The following is a 19,926-nucleotide window of genomic DNA, read 5'->3' on the forward strand; positions in this document are numbered from 1 at the left end:
CACAAGTGAGGTATATTTTTTCTCGGAAGTCTGTGGGGAATGCGGGTGGGTAGAAAGTTGTGGATCCATGCAGATTCCGGAACTTTCCCCCACAGAAATGGGAGAAAATGTGTTTTTTGTGACAATTTTTTAGGTTTGCAACGGATTCTGGGTAACAGAACCTGGTGGGAAGCAGTCAAGTCACCCCATCCTGGATTCCCCTGGGTGTCTAGTTTTCATAAATGTATACGTTTGCTAGGTTTACCTAGGTGCTGGAAGAGCTATGGTTTGAAAACTACAGCTAGGCACCTTTGCCAAAAAAGGGTCACTTTTCACTGTGAAATTGGTGTCTGTCCACATTGCGTTTTGCGCTGTTTCCACTTGCGGGTACTAGGCTAAGCCACACAATTGAGGTACCTTTTTTCTCAAAAGACTTTGGGGAACGCGGGGTGGGTAGAAATTTGTGGATCCATGCAGATTCCGGAACTTTCCACCACAGAAAAAGGAGGAAAATGTGTTTTTTTTTTACAATTGTTTAGGTTTGCAAGGGATTCTGGGTAACAGAACCTGGCAGGAACCAGTCAAGTCACCCCATCCTGGATTTTCCTGGGTGTCTAGTTCTTGAAAATGTATAGGTTTGCTAATTTTCCCTGGGTGCCGGCAGAGCTAGGGTTAGAAAACTACAGCCAGGCACTTTGCCAAAAAAGGGTCATTTTTCACTGCGAAATTGAGTTGCATCCACGTTGCATTTTGCGCCGTTTCCTGTCATGGGTAGTAGGCCGACCCACACAAGTGAGGGACCATTTTTCTTGGATGGACTTCGGGGAACACGGGGTGGCTGGAATTTTGTGGACCCACACAGATTCCAGAACTTTCCACCACAGAAATGTGAAGGAAAGTGGGGTTTTTGTTACAATTGTTTAGGTTTGCAAGGGATTCTGGGTAACATAACCTGGTGGGAGCCAGTCAAGTCTCCCCATCCTTGATTCCCCTGGGTGTCTAGTTCTAAAAAATGTATAGGTTTGCTAGGTTTCCCTAGGTGCCAGCAGAGCTAGGGTTAGAAAACTACAGCTAGGCACTTTGCCAAAAAAGGGTCATTTTTTACTGTGAAATTGGGGTGTGTCCAAGTTGCATTTTGAGCCTTTTCCTGTTGGGGGCACGAGGCCTACCCACGCAAGTGAGGTACAATTTTTCTCGTAAGACTTTGGGGAACTTAGGGTGGGTGGAAGTTTGTGGATCCATGCAAATTTCAGAACTTTCCGCCACAGAAATGTGAGGAAAATGTGTTTTTTTGGAAAAAAATGTAGGTTTGCAAGGGATTCGGGGTAACAGAACCCAGTGAAAGGCAGTCAAGTCACCCCATTCTGGATCCGCCTCAGTGTTTAGTTTTAAAAATTACATAGGTTTGCTAGCTTTCCCTATGTGCCAGCATGGCTAGGGTTAAAAAACCTACAGCTAGGCACTTTGCAAAAAAAGGGTAATTTTTCATTGTGAAAATGTGGTGTGTTCACGTTGGGTTTTAAGCCATTTCCTGTCGTGGGCACTATGCCTATCCACACAAGTGAGGCACCATTTTTATTGGGAGACTTAGGGTAATTCAGATTTGTACAGCAACTGTTATTACTTATTGACTTTTGATGCATTTCTGCCTTCCAGATGTTTCCATGTATACCTTTTCCCACAATAATTTCTATATACCCGGTACATAATAAAAAGCCATTGCAAATTGCTGCTCAGTTTTTAGTTCTGGGTTTGTCGGGTTCTTGGTGAACCTACAAGTCCTATATGTCCGCACAACTAGTAAGGTCCAGCAGATGTAACGGTGTATTGCTTTCAAACAGCTGTCATAATTAGAAGAAGTTACAGGTGAAAACGTTGACACAAAAGCCTTATTTTCAATTTTTCCTATATTTAACTGTTAGTTTCTATAAAGAAACCTTGATAGATCTACACAAATGCTGAATTCAGAATTTTGTCTACTTTCCTGAAATGGCTTACCAGGATCCATTATTGCTTTCATACTCATTTTTACCATTAACTGGAAGGAGGTTGAAAGAACATAAAATAGCAAAAATAGGTCATGTCCCAGAAAATTGCCAAAACTGTGTAAACAATGTTGTTTTCTGACAAAAGTCTGTCATTCCCTAAAAGCTGGGAAAATGGTGATTTCATCTCCACAAACCCTTTTTGATATCATTTGCAGGTAAAAATCCAGATGCTTTCATTTGCTGCACTTTTTTCCCATTTTTCCCCAAAAAACTAAATATAGCTGTATTTTGGCAAATTTCTGGGACCCCTCCTCTGGAATCTACAAAGCCTGGGTACCTTTAGAATTCTCATGATGCTGGAAGAAAGGGACACAAATTTGTTGTGGATACCGTATGTGGTCAAAAAGTTACAGGGGCCTAAGCGCGCACTACCCCAAATAGCCAAAAAAAGGCTTAGCATAGGCGGGGGGGAAAGGCCTAGCAGCAAAGGGGTTAACATCTTTGTGAATGTTAGTACTCAATGAAGTAAGCAGCTGCATAGTGCTGCAGTTCACCAGATGGCTGCGGGTATAGTTTATAAGGGCAGCATGCCGCCCTCTTGCCGAACAATGAGGATCCCTGCACAAATACAATTAAATCAAATTGGGATGCTTTGGAATTTATGTCTAATTTTGATATTAAATGTTTGCAGGAAACATGGGCAAAGAGTTTGATTTTCATGCATAGTTTAACTTGGAACCTCCTGGTGATCAAATGATAAGAATAGGGTACATTGTTTTATGAGGTACAAATCAGCGAAATGGAATCTGAAAGTTATTCATATGGCCATTAATTCAGATTACATTCAGGGATATGATCTCATATGACCCAATAAACAAATTACAAATTCCTTTAATTTAGTAATGTTTACATTTGTCTGATCTTCTATCAACGTTTTTGGTACAGAACAAACTTCTGAATAACATCTCATCCCAAAGTCATAAAGAGAACACTAAGGCCTACTTGTAATAAGACTTTTGTTGTCTTCGTGTAACGCAAGTCATTGCAAGGCAACACAAGCCGTTAACTGGGATTTACAAAGCCACACAAGAGAATATTTGTATCGTCTTGTGTTACTTTGCAAATAAATGTTACGCAAGGGCTTGTGCTGCTTTGCTGTGCATTTCATTGTGGCAGATGTACCACAATGGAAGTTTATGAAATCCCAGATTTAATAAAGGCAGTAATCCTCTGATTGTGCCAAAATGTGGTGCCTACCACAGAGTGGCGTAATAAGGAGAAATGTGTTTATTTCTCCTTGTTATATCTAATTTCCAGGTGTGCTGCAGGCCACCATCAATGCTATGGTTGTGAATCATAGTGCATCGGAATTTGTGTTCTACCTCATTAATATTCATTAGGCAGTTCGAGTTGTGGCCACTTTAATGAAGTATTTGGCAAATCGACCGGTTAGTACATAGGTTAGGCAGCAAAACACCACACTGGTCGCCAAACTACTGATCACAAATTGCAGTTTGCAGCCACTGCTTTGTACACATGGCCCACTGTCTTTAAAGATCAAATTAGTTGTCAGGACTCTCCTCCCTGACCACTCAGGCCAGTTAAGGGGGGTATTTTCATGCTGGTTAGGGTGAATGCGCAGTTGTCTGTTTATTTTCATGTTGTATGCATTGACAACGTTATGGGAGTGACCATTAAGCCTGTGGGTATGTTATGTCTGTTTATACGTACAGTATTGGGTTGACTTTGAAAAAGTGGTTTTTCTATAATCTATAGTGACCTATTCTGGTAAGTCATCATTCTGCGACAGGAAGCAGGACAGTTATGACAGCTGACTTTCCCAACAGTTTGAGTATATATGTGGTAATCTGAGGCCTCCACATGTGGTATGTGACCAACGTTTTGAAGCCTGTAACTTTGATTTCCCTCACCTCAGCTCTATACAATGATTTCAGTGTCACTATCATTCAGATATTTTCTGTGAATTTGAAGGCATGGCATACCGATATCATAATTGATCCAATGAGCTATTTTCATTTTTCCAGTTTGTACGTGTCCAAAGAGTAATAGGTTAAATTGTGCCCATGTTTCAAAGCTTGCTTTTTGATTTGGTCACCAGTCGAAAAAGATTATCTATTCTCAATCATTTGGCCTAAGCCCGTTCTAACAAGTACTGCTAGATATTTGAGGCCTCCAACTCAGATATAAATCCCTTAAGCAGACTCTTGTTGTAGTGGTTGTAGTGGTCCACATAGGATACAGCTCACATTTATCCTAATTAATTTTGTAACCTGAAAATTGAGAAGATGTGTTAATGAGCTCACCATTGCAGGAATCTCAGAGGTTTCGAGTTGATTAAGTGTTAAGAAGACATCATCTGTTTTGTTATCCCTGCAATCATTTGAATTCTATTAATATATGTCAATCTCCTCATGCCTGCAGACAGTGGTTCTATCACTAAGAGAAATAGGAAGGGTAAAACGGGCATCCCAAGAGAAATAACAAAGAGTGGAGAGTGGAAGGAGGCCTTTTTGACATATACCCACCCCTAATAATGTAGATAGTGTGAGACAAGAAGCATTTACAGTGGACATTGGCTATGGGATTCTTAATGAGCTAGCGTACAGTTGATATAAATTTCTGCCCCATACCTGTTCTTTCAAGTATCCTGAAAAGGTACCCCGTCAACCCTATCAAAGGCCTTCTTGGCATCCAATGATAGGGCCCAGGTATTAAGCAGACTATTTTATATTGTACACTAGCTTACCCGTCGCACGTTGCTGCAATCTCAGAAGAAAGCAAATTTAAGGAAACTTGTTATGATAACATTCAATTTACATTGTGTCATTTTTATTGAAACTTATTCATTTTAATGTGGAAAACATTTCAAAGTGTTGTTTTAATTCTGTTTATTTATTCGAGTGCTTGTGCTTACACGGTATTTTTTGTTTTTCCTTCTGGTGCGCACACGAATAAATCAGAAGGTTTTCCAACCCGTGAGCTGGCCACATACAGTTGTCCATGTGAGAAGCAGGGATTCTCCAAATCTAAGGCCAGATGTAGGAAGGCTATTACCGGTCGGTAACGGCCGAAATCGGCCGTTACTGACTGGTAATAGGCTTTTCCTCTGAAGGTGGCAAATTTACCAATTCGGTAAATACCGAATCGGTATTTACCATTTCGGTATTTACCGAATCATCATTTACCGATTCGGTATTTACCGAATTGGTAAATGAAATGTAGGAAGAACTTTGAAGAGTGCTTCTGTGCTTACAGGATACGTTATTTACCACTAACTATTAGTTGGATGGTAAATAACAAATACCTCTGTAAATGCAAATCTGTGCATTTACACCTGTGCCATGTGACAGACATAAATGCCCTTAGGGCATGTATGTGTGCCACATGTGCACACAAGCACTATTCAGGGGTGCAACAGGGTGTCAAAGTGACACCCTGCCACCCTTGACTCTTTCTCTGTTTTACCGAATCGGTAATTACCGATCCGGTAATTGTCATTCATTCCTATGGGCCTCCAGGCCCATAGGAATGAATGGCAATTATCAAATCGGTAATTACCGAATCTTAACGATTTGGTAAATTTTACTGAATTATTAACTACATAGGATTTACCGATTCTAAAATACTGAATCGGTAAAATTCAGTATTTTAGAATCGGTAAATCCTATTTACCTACATTTAGCCATTAGTCCACACATTTGCAGCGATTGTCCTTGTGCTTTGTTGATGGTCATTGCAAAAGCGAGTCGCACCGGAAACTGTAAATGTTCATTATTGGAAAGATTATGAGGGCCCTCGGGGGCCGGGGGGCCGATATATAGCAAATGTTTCTTTTTCTTTTTTTTTGCAAGAAACCTTCGCGGGAGTGTACTCAACAACTTTTAACAATTTTTATTTTCTTATTTTTTCTTTTTGCCAGAAACCTTCGCAGGAGTGTGCTTAGCAACTTCCCAAAGTTTCATGCCGATCGGATGAATGGTGTAGTAATGCATTAAGGACAAACAGACATACTTTTGTTTTTATATACATAGATGAAAGATGCAAGCGGGTTCAAATGTGCTTTCTGTGTGACCTTCGAGGGATAAAGTTCACTTGTGATTTATATATCATTAATCAATCTGCTTTCTCAATCTATTCCTCAGATTGTGGTCAGTATCTTGATGCCCACATACAGCACGTTAACATAAATATTCTTTACACTATTATGTATTAATTAATGTTTTTGGGACAGCTGGTTAAAGTGCTACATGTACTGTGTTCTTTAAGTAGAAGTGTAATATTCTTTTTCCTGAAAATCTCAAATGCTGCCACACTTTAAAAAAAAATAGATTTTTATTAAGTTGCATTCACCATTAGGCAACGCAGCGCACAGTTCAAATATATATATTATTTTCTTACAAAAAAAGTTAGTTTTACTTTTGAAAACATTCAATATTATGCTCAGCAAATCAACCCACACATGGTTAAAGATTTTTTGAGGGGAAAATGGGGGGTCGCTTAACATTAGCAGAGGTCAAGTAATACACTGCAGAACAGCAGGAGTCAATAGGTCACATGATCTCTCTTAACTGGTTTCTGGTTTGTTGTAGAAGAATAAATATAACACAGACTGGGAACTCCATAAGTGTACACATATTTTCAGATTATTGAGGGGAAATAAAAGGCAGACATTTTTTAATGTAAGCGTTCGTTGTCAAACGTTTGCCTTGGCATAACTGTAGATGCTGCAGCCATCATTCTGCTCTTGTTAACCGTGCCTTCAAGTTGTGCCCATCTGGTTTGAACTACCTTGTTTCCATACTTGGGTCTTACAGTGATACATTTCTGATTAGCTTCCTGAAAGGTGAGTGTTCACATTTAATTAAGTATTAAAAACTCGACCGCATACTTTCACATGACTTTAGGATCGTGCAACTGTGTAATTAAGTATTTCAATCTCATCAGCTAATCTCTATTGGAACCCTGCATATGAAAACCTACATATTCATGTCTTGTCTCTGATTTTTCAGCTTATGCTCGTTTGGAACGACAATGATCAACTAATCAGTCATTTATGTGACTCTCATATGCAAAGTTTTTATTTGTTAATAAACATTTGCATATTTTACTTAACACACGGATCACTGAAAGCTTTCTGAAAGAGGTCAAATAGAAGGCTGGGATTTAGACCACTAAATTCAGCATGCCCAAAATTCATTTTTTCATCTCAAATAAATTGCATGGTAAAAAAACAGCTCAGAGTGATTCTTCAAGCACATTTTATATACTGGCATAATTTGCATACTTTGAACAATTTTATGTTATGCCGATTGCATGATATTCGAGAAAGGTCACTCATTTTTTGCTGCAGGTGATCAGTTTGGATACAACAATCTCGCAGGAGATAGGTTGATACAGAAATTGTGTCATGAGACACATTTTCTCCAAGAACCAGTCGCTTTCAAGTGATTCGCAAAGTCCAACCCACATCGGACACCTGAAAACATCAAACTCATTGGTGGGAGCAAGGGATTGCCCCCCCCTCACTGGAAACAGCCTCCAGGAACTCAGTTGCTTCAAGGCTGCTTGACCCAGTGCTCCAATTTTCCACCCGCTCACATTAGTTGGCACATGAAAGGAATATCTATGATACTTGCACTTTGGATAAGTAGTTCAGCACGTTAGTCCCAATTCTAGGCTAAATAACTCTTAATAGCAGGATTAATGTGTTGGAATACTGGCAGTAAACAGTGCCAGGCACCAGGTGCCCCCAGGTCCCAGTTGGCAAATGTGTAATGGCTACAGGAGCCCAACACATAGAACTATGTACACAGAGGCATTACCACACATAGCCATGCATATGTCATGACGCAGTGGCCATTTTGTTTAACTTTATTAACTGTTCCAAGATGGCAGAGAGCAAATGTGTGCGAAAGAGCTTTTCAAAAATAAATAACACAGAAGCAAATGGCAGCCTCATGCCCACCAAAAAATGTCAAAAAGCAATGTTTTATTCAAGACCTCCGTGTGTGAGGAGAGTGAGCTACAATTGAAGAACTCTTTCGTGATAAGTGAATGTGGGTGGCAAAAGGATGGAAAGAAGGTATGCTCCTGGTAAGGGACAAACACAAGAGGAGGAAAGAAGCCATTGAATAATAAGCAAGCAAATGAGCGAAACAAGGAAGCCCCCCAATAGTAAGCAATTGGCTGGCTTTAAGCTCACATCAACATTTGGGCATGGTATACAAGTGGCCTGTCACAACAGACAGTTGTTTGTAGGTGAGACCTAAAAATGGCCATAATGGTTGAAAATCTGAAACAAAAGTAGCATATTCAATTTTCCATAAATTGATGATTAATTTTCAGTCAGTACACATCAAACTGAAAACAAATGTTTTTTGTATTTAAAAAAACCACCTACTTGAAATCTAGAGGGGGTTTAACAAGTTCTTTTCCATCATCCTTCACCGAGAGACCAGGATATTTGGGTTTTGGGTAACCCTGTACAGCAGTATCGCCAAGGGGATAGAATCCTAGGAGGAAACCAAAAATGGTAAATCACTGCTATGAATAGTAGCTGACAGAGATGCTGTGGTTGCCCTTTGTGTGAACTTCTACCTTTTCCAACACATGTTCTTTGGTAAGACCTCGGGGAACACCATGTCAGTAAAACAAAGCACTGGGTGATGAGTAAAATATCGGGCTAGGGAGGGCCATACTGAGTAGCTGCATCTTGCAGAGGAGCCAATGGCACAACGATTATTCAAATCACTAAGAGTTCAGGATTCATGTCCAGTACAGCCACGTTTTAATTTTGCTCCACTGACATTTCCATTTCTACTGAGTGCTTTTGTATGAAGAGTTTGGGAAATCCAATATCAGAGGTCCCGAGGCAATCAGATGTTACTGGGCCCAATTTTGTCAATATAGAACTTTTGCATAAGGTCCGCGAGCACTCATACTGGTAAACAAGTACCATTTTTATGACTTGACAGAGCAGCTTAAGGCTGATTCATAGAAGCGCTGGCGGTAAAATCTCAGACCTCAGCGAGACACAACAACAACAGTAAGTAAATCAGTAAACAGACAGTCCTTTTTTTTTTATAAAAGTGCTTTGATGTAAATACTATGCACAAAATTGCAAATATAGGGCCCAATTCACAAAGTTAAACTTGTACTTTTTGTGAGCTTACTACTTTTTGGTATTCGCAAAGGTAATCTTGGACCAAAAGTCTAACTTTACCACTTTTTGGTATTCACAAAGGTAAACTTAGAAGTAACAAAGGTAAGTTACCACTAGTAAAAGTTACACTTTTGGTCTAAGTTTACCTTGGTGAATACCAAAAAGTAGTAAAGTTAGGCTTGTGGTCTAAGTTTACCATTGTGAATACCAAAAAGTATTAGAGTTAGACTTTTGGGGCCACATGCATAAAACTTAGGAATTGCGATTCCTGAATTGAGATTTTAAAACAATCACAATTCCTTATGCAGGTAGGAATCGCAAAGAAAATTGCGATTCCTACACATTGCTTATTTAAGACTTGCAAATTGCTAATCACAAATAAGGAATGGCTTCCTATTCGTTCCTATGGGCCTAGAGGCCTATAGGAATCAATGGGAATTGCATGCACAATTTGCGAGTACCAAATAGGTACTCACAAATTGCGCATGCAATTTCAAGGGTGCCAAAAGGACACCCTGATGCACCTCTGAAGGGGCAATTAAAAAACATGTTGCACACGCACATGCCCTAAGGGCATGTATTTGTGCAACATACAACTTTGAAAAAGGCACTTTTATGCACTTTTCAAAGTTTTCGCAAGTTACCAAGAACTTTAAGTTGATGGCAATTTGCGTTTCTTAAAAGCGAAATCGCAATTTGTTTTGTTTTGTTGTATTGCAGTTAGGGAATCTCAATTTGTGATTCCCTAAATGCCATTGCAATTTAGGTAATCCCAAATTTTGCGATTACTTAAATAGCAATTTTTGCATTTCGGATGATGCATCCCAAATGCAAAAAGTGTCGCAAAGGGGCAGATGCACAGAATCTGGCCCTTTGCCAACGCAAAAAACAATGATGCATGTGCCCCTTGGTCTAGGTTTGGATGTATGACGTTAAAACGCATGCTTTTACCACGCATGCTGTTACAACGCAGGTTTTACTACACATACCATTACAACGCATAGCGCTTTGGGGTGCTGGATAGTGAATAGTTTAATTTACTATTCCAACTCCTGTCCCCGTGGACACTAGGGAAGGTGTTGGATAGTAAATTAAATCTATTCCCTATCCTAGAGCGCCCCCCAGCGCAATACGTTGTAATGGTTTTCGTTGTAAAACCTGCGTTGTAATAGCATGGCGTGGTAAAAGTTGCGTTGTAAAGGATGTTTACCCTAGGTTTATCTTTGTGAATATGGAAAAGTAGTGAACTTACACAAAAGTGTAAGTTTACCGTTGTAAATTGGGCCCATATAGATTTAGGTAGATTTACAGTGTAGAGCCCTGCCTAAACATCCTTGGATAACAAGCAGGCTACAAATATGCCCATATTACAAGTCTGACCGCCTGACTCGTAAGGGCACACCGTTGGCAGTCCAGCCACCCCCTCACCGGTTGTCCGACCGTCCTATAAGGACTTCAGTGGTCGGACCAATATTGCAGACCACAGTTTCCAGGGAACCACCATTCCCTGGTAGTCCCGTGATGGTCTGAGGGCTGCAATATCAATGGTGGTACCCCGAGGCACTGCCAAGCATATTATGACTTTCCTAACCGTCAGCATTGTCATGGAGGTTCTTCCTCCTTGAAAATGCTACCGGTGAGGAAGGACAGGGAGTCCTACGGGGTCCCCTCTTGCCCCTGTGCCCCAGTGTGAATTTTAGGGGGGCACATTTTGTGCCACCCTGTCTTTCTGCACCCACAGTTCTTGCACAGGAGGAAATGCACAACATGGTGGTTTTCTTCCAGTTCAGGAATGTGCACTGGCGATCCTGCGGCTGTGCTGTTTCAGACTCACAAGGAGCACCACTGTGGGACCACCATGCCACCCGCCTGCCAGATTACAAAATACTTGAAATCTGGGCAGCAGGTGGTGGCGACTCTTGGTGGTGCAGTGGTGCGGCTATGGTGAGCCGCTCACCCTCACACCACCAAAAGTCGTAATAGGACCCATAATGTATTTTAAAGATTTTATCATGGGTAGAAATAAGACCATAACCCAAATCTGTTTCTATCATCTGTGAAGTGTGATATCACATTTTGATCACCAACAAGTGCTAAACCCAAACAAAACAGGCCTTTAGCAACACATTCGACTTTTCACAATACTGAAATTTAGGTCTACAGACTTTGGGCCTGATTCACAAAGGTAAACTTACACTTTTTCGACATTTACAAAGGTAAGTTACTGCTAGTAAAGTTAGACTTTTGGTCTAAATTTACCTTTGTGAATACCGACAAGTATTAAAGTTAGACTTTTGGTTTAAGTTTACCTTTGTGAATACCGAAAAGTAGTAAACGAACACAAAAGTGTAAGTTCACCATTGTGAATCCGGCCTTTTGCCTGGTGTATTTCAAATGTAAAACAAAAAGGATGGCATACTTCTTTTGTTGCTGTACTTCACAGTGGGTTAGGACCCACAAATATGAGCCTACTCCCTTTACATAAACATAAGTGCCACCTAGAGATACCAAATGCAAAATAAGTTAAGGCAGGTCGAAACGTGCATTTGTGTAAACCTGAATTATACTTCCAGAGTGGAGTACATATAATTATGTTTGGCCTAAGCAGAGCATGTAAAATGTCTATGTGCAGATTTTATCTAAAGCAACCGCTTAAAACAGCCAGAAAGCATTATTAGATCTGTCATTATCCAATAACTATATTTATATAAGAAGATTTCCAGCCAGCTGACTTCTTCCATTGGTCTTTCAGTGTTATTCACATCTTGTTTCTGCCCAGTACAGCATACAGCACTGGGCAGGGGGTGAGCCCCCTTTATCCATTGGATAGCTTCTCTTTGAGTGGCAACTTTTTGATCTTTCACAAGAAACATATCCACACACAAGGTACTTCTTTTCAATGTTAATGTTTTTGTTTTGACATTATTGCTTTGGTGGTGCCTTTGCGTTTAGAGTCTGATGTGATAGCAGGATACTTTCTAACAGCTCATACATGTTGAGCACAGAGTAATTCCAGCTCTATGAGTTCCTATCTCCTGCCAATGCTGCTGCAAATTGCTTTGGAGTGCCCTTTGTTTATAACTGCGACTATTTCACAACATTCCAGATTGTGTCCATTTGAGACTGTTCTTCATCAACTTGTCATTTTTCAATATGCTTGCAATCAAGTACATTTCTAGCTTCGCTCCTCTATGTCATGTTGGTATGTATTTTAATTGAGGAGTACAGCTATATTTATTAAACAATTTAGGGCCAGATCTAGGTAAGTTCAATTTAGCGAGTCCTTAATATCGATTTTTACTGAATCACTATTAAGGACTCGCTAAATTGAATGTAGGTAGGAATCGCTACAATGTTAGCGATTCCTTAACATTCCTTAATAACGAATCGGTAATTGAGATTCGTTATTAAGGAATACCCAGCCATTAATTCCTATGGGCTTGAAAGCCCATAGGAATGAATGGGAAGATATTCACTATTAGCGATTCGGTATTACTGAATCGCTAATAGCGGAGTTATTTCAAGGGTGCCAGGGTGTCCAAAGGACACCCTGTTGCACCCCTGAAATTTGCATGTCTGTACATGTGGCGCACATACATGCGGCATGGATGTGTGCCAAATGGCACATTTAAAAAAGCAAAAAAGTGATTTTTTAAAGAAAATCGCTACTTACCACCAACTTGATGTTGGTGGTAATTAGCGATTCCTTAAGGCTGAAGTGCACTATTTTTAGTGCTACGTACATTGCATTTAAGGAATCGGTATTTCCAATTCCTTTAATGCAAGAGCAAAATAAGGAATCGCTATTTAGCGATTCCTTATTTTGCAAGTAGGTTTGAACTTACTTACATTGCACATGGCTAAATACCGGTCGGTAACGCAGTGATTTAACACATTTCAGCGTTACCAACCGGTATTTAGCCACCTACATCTGGCCCTTAGTCTTTATTTCTTGCCTATATGGCTTTCTAGTTTGTTCCCAGTGTTCTTGTATGTCCTGCATATAAGGACATTTAACTATTATAATATACATGTTAGCTTTGCTGTTTTTTCCAATTTCCTGATCTATCTATCTATCAATCAATCAATCTATCTATCTATCTATCTATCTATCTATCTATCTATCTATCTATCTATCTATCTATCTACATTTGCAACAGTATCTATCTGTCTTTGCAGCACTATCTATTTAAAAAATCATTTACATTTATCTTTGCCATACTATCTACTAGGCAACCCTCTCTATGTATATGTCTTTGCAATCCTCTCTATCTGTCTTTGCAAGTTTCTCTATATATTTGTAAGGAGGTTTTACAAAAATATCACAAAAACCATCAACAAAGGCAAGAGACTAGCAGCCAATTCCAGACCAAGTGTCTTTTTTATGCCTGGAGTTGGCCAAGACCTTTTGATTTTACTACAATTATGTGTAAGACATAGATAGGTACTTACAGAAGTTTTTCAGCCAGGCACCATCAATTAGTCTGCTGTTGAGTCACAAATAAGAACTATTATCCATGGATTAATCATGGCCGAATACGTTCAAGCAAATGCTGCACCCAGAGGCCTCTGGGTCAATAATTCCACATGCATTTTTCTACAAGACATCCTGTTTAGAAAAGACTGGGTGGCCATCTCGTGGAAATGCACTAGAGACTCGCTTATACTAATAATTAAGACTGCAACAAAACTGTCAGAGGAACTAGCAATAAAAATAGAAGTCAGTGAAGCTAAATTGAAAATGGTCCAAACACGGTATTCGTAAAAACAATAGAGGAAATCAACAAAGAAATGATGAGAATTAAAGATTTAATTACCCAAAGCAAAATCCCCAAATTAGGTAACGACCTCAAACGTTTTTCTCAAGAAAATATGTATCCCTATACAAAGGATGACTATACTGCACCACAAGAATACAGGATTAGTGAATCATCAGGAGACAGTTCAATAGACATTATGGATTAGAGTAGTGTGAAATAACAGCAAGATCAACAATGCAATAGAGGTAGAAGTAGAAGTAGTGCTCGGGAATGGCGAACAAACTGGGGAATGCCAGGATTTGGTGAAATCATTGCACCTGTTTGTCAACTGTTTGCGCCACAATTCACTGGATGGTTGAACACATATATGTAAGGACCACACCCTACTTTTCCCCCTTTAGAGCTACTTTTTTAGGAAGAGGACTGAACCAATCTCGATGGTAAGAGGAAAGGAGTTAGATGGGCCGACACAGAGCAAGTTGTCCAGATGAGGAGCATGTGGAAAAACCAAGAGAAACCAGGACCCAGCACAGCAACTCGCTAGTGTTCAATCTCACCAACATTTCCCTAACGAAAGACCAAGAGCTTAACAAAGGACTAGGAATCGCCCGTCATTCAAACTTTGATTAATTCAAGCTTCACTGCGAAAAAGCTGAATTCTGCAGAAAGCTTACATTAAAACCTTACTACCAGAACATTCCAGACCAACCCCCAGAAGGAGATATCAACCTAAGAGCGAAATCCACTTCCTGCCCTCTGCATACTTCAGTGCCAGTAGAAATTCTCTCCTTCAAACAGGCTAAGTTCTAAGAAATTTAGGAAATAAAAGAAACTGACAAAAAACGTTCTTCAGCATGACTTAATTAGCACTGGGTGAACTAAAAAGAAAAGAAGGCTTATAATAAAAGCTGCAGACAAGGGCGGAAGAATAGTATTACTAAAATCAGAAGACTACCAGACACAATGCATCAACCTAATGTCAGATGACAAATACTGCACATTTTTCACAACAGACCCCACACCAAGATTAGAACGCACAAATATTCTGATGGTGGAGGAAGCAGAAACAAACTTCTGGATATCTAAAAAGGAAGCTGAATATCTTCAAACCAAGAACCCAAGTATTTCTTACTTTTACCCACTGCCATAAATGCAAAAAAACACAATACCATCACCAGGCCACCCAATAGTTTCAGGAATTGGTTCTATATTAGAACCATTATCCCAGTTTGCAGACCATTACCTTGAACCTCTTGTCCAGAAAACAACAACATACCTAAAGAGACTAGCGATCTTCTCAAACAACTGAAGGAAACACCCTACAAAAAAGGCACAGCTATCTTGATTGGGCTGGACTTGGAAAGATTATATACCAGTCTGCCACAAGAAGCCAATATAACAACAATCGCATACCTCCTCTTTGAACAAGTTTGGACATTTAATACTCCAAGACATTTCATCTTGGGATGCTGAGGCTTAGCTTTTTTAGAAATTGTTTTTGAATTCGAAGGCACACTATACCTCCAAACCCATGGGACATTGATGGGAGTACATTTGCCCCCAGTCTGGCAGGACATTTGGAGAGAGTAATATCCTTGTAGAGATTAATCCTTACAGAGCAAAGAACCTCTTCTGAAAGACGTATATAGATGACATTTTAGTAATCTGGCGATGCACAAATGCATAACTTCAACTTTTCATGATTGGCTTAACTCCTATGAGGAGTTCCTCAGATTTACTTACACAGCACATGAGGACACACTAGACTTTCTGGATGTCACCATCTTTGCATGACTCCTGGTGGCCCCCCGCCCTGGGCACCGCACCCAAACCGACAGACCACGCACGCAACCTGGGCTTCATACTGGACTCCTCCCTCTCCATGACCAGACAAGTCAACGCCGTCTCCTCGTCATGCTTCAACATCCTGCGCAGGCCCTCGTCACCAGCCGACTGGACTACGGCAACGCCCTCTACGCCGGAACCACCGCCAAGCTCCAGAAGAGACTCCAGCGGATCCAGAACACCTCAGCCAGACTCATCCTCGACATCCCACGACACAGCCACATCTCCGGACATCTGAGAGACCTGCATTGGCTCCCCGTCAACAAAAGAATCACCTTCCGTCTCCTCACCCACGCACACAAAGCCCTACACGATCAAGGCCCGAGCTACCTCTACAACCGCATCAACTTCTACGCTCCCAAACGCCATCTCCGATCAGCCAGACACGCCCTCGCCGCCGTCCCCCGCATCCGAAGAACGACAACAGGAGGAAGGTCCTTTTCATACCTGGCCGCCAAGACCTGGAACTCCCTCCCTCCCAACCTGCGCCTGACCCAAGACCACCTCTCCTTCCGGAAGAAGCTCAAGACCTGGCTGTTCGAGCAGTAGCAGCACCCCCCCCCCCAGCGCCTTGAGACCCTCCGGGTAATTAGTGCGCTCTATAAATGTCTTTGATTGATTGATTGATTGCAGAGAATAAAAGTCTAAAGACCAAGACATAAAGCAAACCAGCTGCAAAAACAGTGTGCTCTCCTTCAAAAGGTTCCATCCCAGAACAGTTAGGGAAATTCTCCTACAGCCCGTTTTTATGCATACGATGACACTGTAGTAATCCCAGGGATTATAAAAATCAAGCATTCAATCTAACAGAAAAGCTGAAAGATAGGTATTATCCCAACAATATCATACACAAATGCCAAAAGAGAGCGAAAAATCTAAACCGATATGCACTCCTGGAAACCACAGTTAAAAATCCTGACAATGAGACCCTTATGTGCGTCACAACATACAGCACAGCCACAAACACTGTCAAAAAAGCCATAAACAAGCACTGGCACATTCTGACCTCTGCAACACTTACATTGCCCATACTCAGATTTACCAATAAGAGAATTAAGAACATCTAGGACTTCCAAATCCACACCTGGCCCATACAGAAACACATGGGGCACAATTCAGAACTTGCAACCTGGGGCTTAGCACCTGTAATAAGACATTATTTGTGCAGTGCATGTACAGTCTGGCGGTATACAACCTTTACAACGCTACTTTTACCACGACCTACCATTACCACGCATTTTTTACAACGCAGGATCTATTACAACGCATACCATTACCACGCATGTATTTACAACGCAGGTACTTTTACAACGCATACCATTACAACGTAAGTATTGGTAAGTATATTATTTTATTAAAAATATTATTTGGGTTTTTGGGTAAAGGGGTATTTTTAGGGTTCAGGGTCAGTTTTGGTTTTTGGGTAAAGGGGTATTTTAAGGGTTTAGGGTCAGTTTTCAGTTTTTGGGTAAAGGGGTATTTTTAGGGTTCAGGGTCAGTTTTCAGTTTTTGGGTAAAGGGGTATTTTTAGGGTTTAGGGTCAGTTTTCAGTTTTTGGCTAAAGGGGTATTTTTAGGGTTCAGGGTCAGTTTTCAGTTTTTGGGTAAAGGGCTATTTTTAGGGTTCAGGGTCAGTTTTCAGTTTTTGGGTAAAGGGGTATTTTTAGGGTTCAGGGTCAGTTTTGGGTTTTTAGGTAAAGGGGTATTTTTAGGGTTTAGGGTCAGTTTTGAGTTTTTGGGTAAAGGGGTATTTTTAGGGTTCAGGGTCAGTTTGGGGTTTTTGGGTAAAGGGGTATTTTTAGGGTTTAGGGTCAGTTTTGAGTTTTTGGGTAAAGGGGTATTTTTAGGGTTTAGGGTCAGTTTTGGGTTTTTGGGTAAAGGGATATTTTTAAGATTAAGGGTCAGTTTTGGGGTTTTGGGTAAAAGGGTACAGGATAAAAATTAAATATAATTAAATTTAAATTAAATGAAATTAAATTGATTAAATTAAATGAAATTAAATTAATTAAATTAAATTAAATTAAATTAAATTAAATTAAATTAAATTAAATTAATTAAATTAAATTAAATTAAATTACATTATATTAATTTTAATTACATTACATTTTAAAAAATATTATATACTTACCAATACTTACGTTGTAATAGTATGCGTTGTAAAGGTATATGCGTTGTAAATACATGCGTGGTAATGGTACTTCGTTGTAATGGATCCTGCGTTGTAAAAATTGCGTGGTAATGGTAGGCGTGGTAAAAGTATGTGTTGTAACGTCATACATCCACAGTCTGGCACCTAACAAGAGCAACCAAAAGACTTTGATTGAAAGACAAAATTGAATGGACCCTTGATGGAGCAAGGATTCGCACGTGAAGTGACTTGCTTGTATTCAGGAACCTCGAATAACGTTAAAACACTAATCAACATGTTTGTCCTATCAATATTACATTACACGACTGTAATGGGTGTCCGAGAGAAACTTGCTTATGTGTTTACTAACTGTAATACGCTGGCATCTAAAATGGCTGCTGCTACGCGAGGGTTTTTACTGCGCATGCGTCTGTCACACTCACGTGACATGACGTATTCTTTGCTTTGGAGGGAATTGCGATTCTCCTATTAACATGCCTAGAGAATCTAGATTTCATTAAAGACACGGAGGCTCACATTATGCAATGACTTTTAATTGCAGATCCAAGCCAGTCGCATCACAATATAAAGGTTCCAATTAGAACACTGAGAAGAAGTAATAGACAAAACATAGCAACCATCAGCCTCTTTTAAATCAGGCGAAGAAGGAAGATGTAGTAGTTTTCAGAAAATTCGAAGTGGAGGATAAACGAAGAAGTCAACCGGACGGTCTCTTGGTGATGAAACATCCAAAGTAGTTTAAGTGGAAGGATTACCTGAAAGAAAGGAGACAATGACAATTGTATCCTAGGAAAAAGGGAGTAATCATAAACAAATCCTGAAAGAATTGAATAGTCATAAATAACATTTAAATAACATTAAATACATCATATCATATTCGAGTCATACTCAGAATATAAGATATATGACTACACCCAAACAGGGAAAGGGATGGGTGGGATAATGTGAGCCTCCGTGTCTTTAATGAAATCTAGATTCTCTAGGCATGTTAATAGGAGAATCGCAATTTCATTACAAGAACGGAGGCTACATTATGCATGTTGGTAGCCTTGTAAAACTACATTAGACATGTGATCAATAGGCTTACAATAATGTCTAGCAAAGGTATTAGCATTAGACCAGTCGGCAGCTTTAAGGATGTCCTCCAACTTACCTCCGGACCAAAGGGACTTACTTGCCATGGCACCTCTAACGGAATGAGCCTGAAATTTGGAAATATCAATACCAGCTAGGGACATGGTAGATTTAACCCATCTGGCAATCGAGGTGGAAGAGACAGCCTTATGAGGTTTAACAAAGGAAATGAGAAGCTGATTCTCATTAAGAGGACGAAGGTTAGACATTGTCCTATCATAAGCTTTCATACATTCAACAACACAAAGTTTTGGAGAAGGATCAAAACGGGGATAAAAAATTGAATCAGACATGGTCTTTGTTCTTCTATAGATTTCAAATTTAACTCCAAATAAGTTATAAGATCTATTAGAGATCTCTAGAGCTTTAACATCTGAAACTCTACGGCATGAGATAAGGCAAAGAAGAGTTGCGAGTTTAAAAGAAAGAAATTTTCTGTTCAAAAAGGAATTATCCGGCCAGGAAGTGAAAAGATCTAGAATTAAATTCACATCCCAGAGAGAGTCATATTTTGGTCTCGGGGGGTCTTTTAATGCGAATGCTCTTCATTACCCTACAAACAATAACATTTTTACCAATAGACTTGCCGTTAACAAGGACATGACCAGCAGAGATCGCCGATCTATAACAGTTTATTGATCTATAACTCAATCCTTTGTCGAAGAGTTCAGCGAGGAAATTCACTATATCAACAATAGGTGCTTGAGTGGGATCCAAGTCCCTCTCCAAGCACCAACGGAACCAGCATTTCCAGATATTGTTGTATCTGTAGTGAGTTCCTGGTGCCCATGACTCTCTGAGGAGAGTAGAAGCTGACGACGAAAGTCCTGAGACTTCGTTAGATCTCCTGACACTCTCCAGGCAAGAAGGTTCAAACTCCCTGATAGGG

General features: G+C 40.1%; 1 protein-coding gene across 1 annotated transcript in view; it reads right to left on the reverse strand.

Moving 5' to 3' along the window:
* LOC144766277 (uncharacterized) overlaps window positions 1-19,141 on the reverse strand; it is a 149,145-nt gene extending 130,004 nt beyond the window's left edge. Inside the window, exons 1-2 of the mRNA XM_078650347.1 lie at window positions 19,078-19,141; window positions 8,389-8,500 (exon numbers count right to left, since the gene is read on the reverse strand). Of these exons, the coding sequence (XP_078506473.1) occupies window positions 8,389-8,500; window positions 19,078-19,141 (176 nt within the window). The remainder of the gene's footprint in view (window positions 1-8,388; window positions 8,501-19,077) is intronic.
* Between the last annotated feature and the right edge of the window lie 785 nt (window positions 19,142-19,926).

This window comes from Lissotriton helveticus, chromosome 1_1, assembly GCF_964261635.1.
Source record: "Lissotriton helveticus chromosome 1_1, aLisHel1.1, whole genome shotgun sequence".
Taxonomy (NCBI): Eukaryota; Metazoa; Chordata; class Amphibia; order Caudata; family Salamandridae; genus Lissotriton; species Lissotriton helveticus.